This window comes from Arachis hypogaea, chromosome 11 (genome assembly GCF_003086295.3).
Source record: "Arachis hypogaea cultivar Tifrunner chromosome 11, arahy.Tifrunner.gnm2.J5K5, whole genome shotgun sequence".
In the NCBI taxonomy this organism is placed as follows: domain Eukaryota; kingdom Viridiplantae; phylum Streptophyta; class Magnoliopsida; order Fabales; family Fabaceae; genus Arachis; species Arachis hypogaea.
Genome location: NC_092046.1, coordinates 99,115,861 through 99,124,494, shown reverse-complemented (window position 1 = coordinate 99,124,494; position 8,634 = coordinate 99,115,861). Strand labels below are relative to the sequence as shown.

General features: G+C 35.1%; 1 protein-coding gene across 1 annotated transcript; it reads right to left on the bottom strand.

The window, feature by feature from the left end:
• Positions 1–5,900: 5,900 nt before the first annotated feature.
• Positions 5,901–7,171, bottom strand: LOC112722313 (uncharacterized). Its single transcript, XM_025773294.3, has one exon. The coding sequence runs from the start codon at positions 7,087–7,089 to the stop codon at positions 6,133–6,135; it is 957 nt and encodes a 318-aa protein (XP_025629079.1). The 5' UTR covers positions 7,090–7,171; the 3' UTR covers positions 5,901–6,132.
• Between the last annotated feature and the right edge of the window lie 1,463 nt (positions 7,172–8,634).

Below are 8,634 nucleotides of genomic sequence, written 5' to 3'. Positions count from 1 at the left end.
CATCGAAGATAAGTCAAATAGGCATAGTTAATTTCACTCCCTAAATCCTATGTCAACACTAAGGGGTCACATAGAGTCAAGGAAAACCAAATCAACTAACTACTCTAATATATCAAACAAGAATGGACTTCAATGACTCAAGGATCACCAAAGTCAACAATTTCAAACCAAGAGTGGAGAAAAATTTAGTGAAAACTAAGCCAAGCATTTTATCAAACACTTGGTGTGTATGAGAATAAAATAATATTAAATTGCAATAGAATAAATTCTAAAATACCAAAAACAAGAAAATGACAATCACAACTAAAGGAAGCAATAAATGACATGGAAACATAAATTTACATTAATTGGAATTAAAATAACAAAAGTGTGCATAACATGAAAATTGCCATAAAAGAGAAAAGAACAAAAGAGATGAAGAAGATAAAGACAATAAAGCATAGAAACATAAATGAAACTACACTAAAGCAAGAATTAAACTGCTGAAATTAAAAGAAAACTAAGCTAAAAACCCTAATTATAGAGAGAGGAGAGAGCTTCTCTCTCTAGAAACTAAGAGAAAACATAATAAAAGCTAAACCTAATTCTCCCTCCCCCTTCATCCTTCTTCAATTTGGCCTTAAATAGCTTCAAAAAATGAGTTGGATTGGGTTTTGGGGCCCAAAAATCGCTGCCAGCGAGTTGCAACTAATGAGGTCTCGTGCAAGGACCTGTGCGGACGCACAGATGTGTGCATCCGCACACATGCTGAATCTTGACTTGTGCATACGCACAAGTACCTGTGTGTACGCACACATAGACTTATGTCCACTATAGCAAATTACATATCATTTTGAAGTCCCGGATGTTAGCTTTCCAATACCGCTGGAACCGCCTCATTTGGACCTCTGTAGCTCAAGTTATGACCAATTTAGTACAGAGAGGTCAGGGCTGGCAGCTTTCCAAATCCTTCATTTCTTGAATTCTTCCCTTTTGCATGCTCTTTTCCTCACTTCTTCAACCCATACTTGCTTTGGAAACATGAAAATCACTTAACAAATACATCAAGGCACCAAATGGGATTAAAGTGAATAAAATTGACTAAATTAAGAACAAAAGAGCATGTTTTCACTTTCAAGCACAATTTAGGAAGAAATCTCAAAAGCATGCTATTTATGTGAATAAATATGGGTTTATGTGATGGAATCCACTCAAATCAAACCAAAATATATCATAAAATATGGATTCATCAACAAGCAAAGTTTAAGTTTGGTGTTGTGATGACTGCGCATCATGTTATATTTTTCTATGCTTTTTCATATAAAAAATTAGTTTATAATGCCCAATTACTGAGTATTTGTTGTGCTTAAGTTTTATATTGCTTTAATCTTTTGATTTGATGAATTTAGTAGAAAATTGTGTGAAAAGAAGCAAAAATCACAAAACAAGCAAAGGAAGCTGGCGTGCCTGGGCGTGGCACGCAGGCTTATGAAACAGAAAGGGTGCTCAACACTACACAATGGGTGTGGCACACCAAGCATAGGCGTGGCATGCCAGTTATATTTTTCAGAGAAGGGAGGAAGTTGCATCACTATGGGTGTGCCACTTGGTGCTCTGGGTGTGGCATGCCAAGCTTGTGAAGCCAACTCCCATCAATGGGCGTGCCACTTGGTGCTCTGGGCGTGGCAAGCCAAGCTTGTGAAGCCAACTCTCATCAATGGGCGTGCCACTTGGTGCTCTGGGCGTGGCACGCCAAGCTTGTGAAGTCAAGATCTCAAAGAAGGCGTGCCACTTGGTGTTTTGGGCGTGTCCCACCAGGCCAACATTCTAGCAAAGAAGATTGAGGAGTTCTACATCGGCGTGGCACGCCAATCTTGGGTGTGGCACGCCGGGGAATATGCCAGCCTGACCTCCTCCTATTCAAATAAAGATATCTTTAGCTACACAACTCCAAATGAGGTGATTCTAGTTCCATTAGAAAGTAGACATCTAGAGCTTTCCAACCATATATAACACTTTATAGTGAACACTAGAATGGAGGACGATATTGACCCCGAAAATACAAAGAGCACAACACATCCCTGTAGAGATACTAGCTTGACCTCTTCATCTTCAAAGGAACATAACTTGAGTTGTAGAGATTCAAATGATATGATGTTGGTGGCATTGGAAAGTGGACAGCTAGAGCTTTCTAACGATATATAACACTTTATAGTGGACATTAAATATGAAGGTAAAAAAGACCATTCTTTTAGCGTTATAAGCTAGGCGTGTCTATGGGCGTGGCACGCCAATTCCTTTCCTAAAAAGGGCGTGGCATGCCAGTTCTAATGGCCAGAGAGGAAGATTTAGTGCATCATTGAAGGCGTGGCATGCCAAGGATGGGCGTGTCACGCTGGGGTATTTGACAGACTAACCTCTTCACCTTCAAATGCACATAACTTGAGCTACAGAAGTTCAAATGAGTTGATTCTAGTGGAATTAGAAAGCTGACATCTAGGGCTTTATAACAATATATAATACTTCATAGTGGACATTCAATTTGAGGCCCAAAAAACTCCATCTATTCAGCATTGCAAAGTGGGTCATACTCTAGTGAGAAATTTCTATTGGTCATGGCACTTGAAACCACACACCAACTTCTCCTTGCAGCCCCCAACCTTCAACCAAGCCCACTCCAACTCTCATTCAAGCTACAATTGTCAACCAATCAAGGCCACAAGAAGCATCTAGAATAGTTCAATTTTCATTTCATTGTAATTTGCTTTTAATTTCATTTAAGTTTGTAATTTAGGAGAGCCTATATAAAGGCCTTAGTTTCATAGAATTTGGGGGGATCATGATTCTAGACACAATTGGAGGAGTGGGTCTTCGGACCCCCTCCTTCCACCCTTCTCTTCTCCTCCATTTTCTTTCTTACTTTATAAATATTTTAGTTATGAATCACTAACTCTTTCCATTGGAAAAGAGAGCTCTATTGCTATTTGATGGATTAATTTGTTTTTATTCTTCTTATTCTCTTCATCTCTCTTTGATTTACTTGAAGGATTTTTGTTCTTCGTGTTAGCATTCAATTATCTTAGAAAAGAGATTGAATGTATTTGGGTTTTATGTGAACTTTGGAAGTGGAATCGTAAAACCATGCTTGAAAATTCTTCTCACACTTGAGTAGATTTAGGTATGGATGGGATATTGTGACATTTAATCTATCCATTATTTGGGCCTAGGAAAGTGTGTGGTATAATCAGGGACCAAGCTTCATCTCCTCTCATGAGCAACTAGACTAAGGAATTGGCTATTGATCAAGATTAGGGAGATTGAGTTACCAAGGAATTGTGACTCAATCACTCATGATTGTCAAGAGGTCAATGAGTTGCATAATTGAAGATGAGATGAAATTAATTAATCTGGAGAATGCAATATCTCTTGATCCCAATGCTTATTTTATCTTTCTTCCTTTTATTTACTTTATACATTTTTTTTTGCACTTTACATTTCCAGCACTTTACTTTCTTGTACTTTACATTCATGCTATTTACTTTCTTGCACTTTATTGCTTTTCTTTACTTTCATGTCATTTATATTTATTGTTGATTATCTCTCCTTAATGTTTGTCTAACTAGAATAATCAATCAACTATTGTTTGCTTAATTTGTTAATCTCTGTGGGATTCGACCTCACTCTATTGTGAGTTTTTACTTGACGATAATTCGATATACTTGCCAAAAGAATTTATTGTAGTGATGCAGTAAATTCTAGTCATCACCCCTAAATCCCCTCCCCCTTTTTAAGTTGATGCAAAATATTATTTTGTTTGTGCTATAATAGTGTTCTTCTCTTAAAAGAAAGTTTACTAATGCTATAAGAGAGATGTCAAATGAAGGCGATCACTCAAAAAATTTATGAGATGAAATTGTTGAAAGTGAAAGGGTTAGTATTAGATATTTTTTTTGATAGATAATGTCTTGATATTTATTATTTGTTTTTTTTTTCATAACTATTTATATTGATATACTAAATTTGATTTCAGTTATTTGGAATTTTTGAAATTAGGAGTATGTTGTTGGGTTTAGAAAAGATTGTGCTGAGGATTAACAAAAGAAAAAGGCTTCCTTGAAAAAGTTGAGAAGTTCCTTGAAGATTTAATTTGATGAATCCAGATGATACTACATCTGGACAAGGGGATACGTGATATGGGTCTTCATGTTATTTACCTAGAACTACTGATTAGGATTTATATAGGACAATAGATATGGATTGTACAATTAGTGTACACTCTTTTTTCTGAACAATATAAACTTTTTTGGTGTGTCCATGTAATAGAAATTGATAGATTAAGTTTGGATTGTACCTTTTTATAGGTCTTATTGCTTATGCAATGCATCAATTGCTAGAATGTGGATATTGAATCATTAGCTTGTAGGCAAAGTTAAGTATGTAGCCGTCTATATTTGCAGCTCCTGTTTGTGAAATTCAATAAAATACAGTAGTCTCATTACTCTATATTCTCTGATTTTAAGGTTAATATAATTTGTAATTTATTATGGAGTTGGTTTATAACCTAAGAGTTGAGTAGTTATAATAGTATGAAGAAAAAAAGGTAGACTCAATTCTTAGAAAGTGTATTTTTTTAATCTTTTCATAACATTTTCAATGATGATATTGAAATACTTATATAATTAAATCAAGATAATAAAAAGGAAGATTCAATTCTTGAAAATTGTATAAATTTTTTTTTTCTTCTTATATAAAGTAAAGTCTCAAAATAATATTAAATTTTATTTTTGGTAGCATTCTTATTCTTATTTAGTTAGGTAGTGAGAGTTTTCAAGTAGTCTTTGTTTTTCTTTTTAATTAGCAGATAAAAAGAAAATCAAAGGCCATTGTATTTTTATTAAATTTAATATTTTGGGACAAACTCAAATGATTCTGGATTAAAAAGAAAATTAGGAACAACTTTTTAAATTACAATTATTTTTTCTTCTCTGGTAGATACTAAAAATATTATAATTTAATCATTCTAACAATTATACAATATTCATCCACATGTAATTTTGACAGCATTTTTCAATAAAGCATAGAAAAAAAAAGGGTAAAGCAATATGCTTTTGGTTCTCTATTTCTTTTTTCCTTTATGTTAAGGTTTACACAAAAAAGTAGTAGTTGATAAAAAAAAATTGTGCTAATTTTTAATTTGTCTTTCTTTTTATTTTTAATTAGATAAATAAAATTATAAACCAAAATAGTTATATTTTTAAATCTTGTATTTTCTCATCTTGAAGGAATATTTTTAGTCATAGATGAAATGATGTTTATTTTTTTAAAAATATTCAAACTACCATATTCTGGTAATACTAAAATTTTACTTTTTTTTTGGTTAAATATAATAAAGTGAATATGTAGTTTAATTATATTTTAATATATGATTTTATAAATATTTTTTAAGCAAATAATTCTCTATTATTTTGTGAATTGTAGATTGAAAAGATAAATTTTAACAACAGATATTTTTTGCCCGTGCGTTCCACGGCCTTCTGTTAGTATATTTCATTCACCGCTGTTATGTTGTCACATAATATTCAATGACAAATAAGATGAGTCAGCCATAGTGTGTCCGTGGATAATTTTTAATACAAAAATTGTATAGAAGAACAAGAATAGTTGGTGGAACACTTGAACTTTATTAGTCAGTGAATCATTGAAGGCAACGAGAAAACTCAGATAAACCTCCATAATCTTTTTCTTTGATTACCATTTTACTTGTTTTAGTTCTTGTTTAATATAATCATTATGCTTTTTTTTACAATGTACTTAGTATAACAATAATCACGCTGCGATACTTGCGATTAGATACGATTAAGAGGCTGAGCGATTCATATCTCATGGTGAATCTAAGTTGACTAAGAACCGAAATGATATCGTTACTATCGCATGTGTATCATGTGAATTGTCATTAGTATCAGTAAAATGATGATGGTTTTGAAGTAATGCAATTTGTTAGCTCATTTAGTTCTCCTCTAAACTTCTGCCACATTAGTACACTCTGTTAATATGACAAGCTTATATTTTTGTTGCAATGGGAAATGAATTGGGATTACCCAAGTGTGTAGTGTTCTCGTTGAGGAATAAACACAAACATCTGACGAGCAACCGTTATCTACCTTTCTCACCAGAATATGGCTTCCACAAATCAACATAATATCGGAGACGATCCGGAAGGCCCTTCTTCCAAGCATCACCGTCAGGCCAGTCTCCGGTGACGGCAACGGAGCTATCATCCCTTCTGTTCCCCAAACTGAGGACAAAAAGCTTCTCCCCAAACACCACCTTCATCGCCTTCAGAGTCTCTTCCATCACCACCTTCCCATCCCTCACCTTACTCTCAGCCTCAACACAGCTTCCACCAACGTTCACCATCACCCTCCCACCCTCCCTCAGCAACCCCTTCATCTTCCTCCATGTGGCCTCATCCTGGAGCTCCGATATAACGCACCCCTTCGCGAACAGGTCCACTATAATCCCCGCGAACCCGTCCTTCACGCTCGCGTTCAGCGCGTTCCCGACGTAGATAAAGAGCCTGTCCTTGTTTTTCCGCTCGATCCGCCGGAGGCTGAAGAACTCCCTGGCGACGTCGATGACGGACTGATCGAGCTCCCAGCCGTGGAGGATGACGTCGGGATAGAGGTCGAGGAGAGCGCGGGCGGCGGAGCCAGCGCCGAAGCCGAGGATGGAGATGGGGCCAGGAGGGAGGATGGGAGGGAGGGTGGCGAAGACGTCGAAGTAGGTGTTGGTGAATGGCGTGTTGGGGAATGTGATGCTGTGGATGTTGCCGGGGCCGTCGAGGAGGAGGAGCCTGGAGCCGCGGAAAGGGTGATTGGCTTTTCTAGAAACTTCTAGAACGCGGATGTAGTTGTGGCGGGATTTGAATTTTGCGAGGAAATTGACGTCTTCCGCAGGGATGCCGTCGTCTTGGGTTTTTGGTCGGAGGGAGGTTTCTTCTTGTTGGCATTTCACTGATATGGGGAGAGTGGCGATTTCTGCTCTTTTTCTTGTGATAATTGTAGGGCGGAGGAGTGTTTGTGTTTGGGGCGGGTAAAGCAGCGTCCACATTTTCTTCCTGTGCTATTATTTCTGGATGAGTTGCGCACTCGAGAGAGGTTTACATATCTTCCTTTCCGTCTAGACTCTAGAGCCTTTGTATCTCGTTTGAAAATCATTTAAGATGAAAAAAATTTTCTATTTCTTTTAATAAAAAGATTTATTTTTATTTAACTTTTAATTTTATGATTTAAAATAATTATAAAAATTAATAATTAGAAAGAATTATTTATAATAAAATTATTAAAAAGTATTAGTTTATATATTAATTAAAGAGAAAGTCAAAAAATAAAAAATAAAAGAATAATATCTTTTTAAATTTTTTTTTTCCTCCCATCTTCTTTCGAAGAGGAATTCATCATTTTCAGTCTCACTATTAATTGCACTTCATACCATAAAATTGAGTTTAATAATATTTTTCTTCTTTTGCCAGCTGAAACTTGTACCTCGATTTTGAGCGATACTATAATCACCATGCCTCACGAGTCTAATCTTTATTGTTTGAGAAAGTATATGAACCAGCCAAAAATTAAACAATATAATTAATTATAATTATTTTAATTAATTTTATTCAATTATAATTTAAAATATTTGTTATTAATTGCTTATATGCCATAAGAAAGCTTTCAGGGATACGTTCAAATATTTGACGTGAATCATTCTGCTCGGTTCGTCACAGTCCTTGCCGCAATTAGCAGTGCGGTGCCATTTATAATTGTGGTGCAAGTTGTTCACCCTTGCGTGCATCTTTTCACTCATCAACTTGACAATTGCACCCACCCTCTCCATCAAAGCGTTCAACCTGTGGCTGTCTCGTCGCCCCTTCCAAGAGCGTGCCGCCATTACCGGTGACGTTTGTGAGCATGGTTCAAGTGGTTGTTTACAGCAAGTCGGGCACCGTGCACGCAACGCTGTCCAAGATATCGTTACTGGTCACTCTACGACTCTTCTTCTTTTTCTCTTTCTATTTGGTTTTGAATGAATTTTTTAACTAATGTTTTATGTTTCTTTTTTCTAAATTTCGGATGATTCTTTTTATTAGTTTTGGATGATTTTTTTTCTATGTTTTGTATGTTTTTTTTCTTAGAATTTGGATATTCTTTTCTTATGTTTTGTATGTTTTTTTCCTAGTATTTGGATGATTCTTTATCTTATATTTTGGTGTTTGTTTTTTGGAGTTTTCAATGTTTTTTTTTAAAAAGAATTAAGATTTGCGTAATAAATGGTAAAAGGTGAATTAGAGTAAGTGGAGGTAATTAATAATCATTAATTTTATATTTTTTACGAAATAAAATTTAAATAATCAATAATTAATGACAACTAATTAATACAAAGTACAGTTTAAATATGTTTGTTGGCTTGTTTTTGGTTATACTCCTTTTGGTTCCCTAGCGGAGTTCTGATTGTTTTAAGCTTGTGCTCGTCTATCAGTGTCAATCGTTATTGATTGCACTTGGAACTCTTCAATTCTTTGTTTTCAGTATGAAAAAGTGATTGGTAGCATTTTTTTCTTTCCATACGGTTTACCTATAAAAAAATACTGAGTAGCGTTGAATT

Excerpts from the sequence above, each read along its gene's own strand:
- LOC112722313 (XM_025773294.3), bottom strand. The coding sequence starts at position 7,089 with ATGTGGACGCTGCTTTACCCGCCCCAAACACAAACACTCCTCCGCCCT.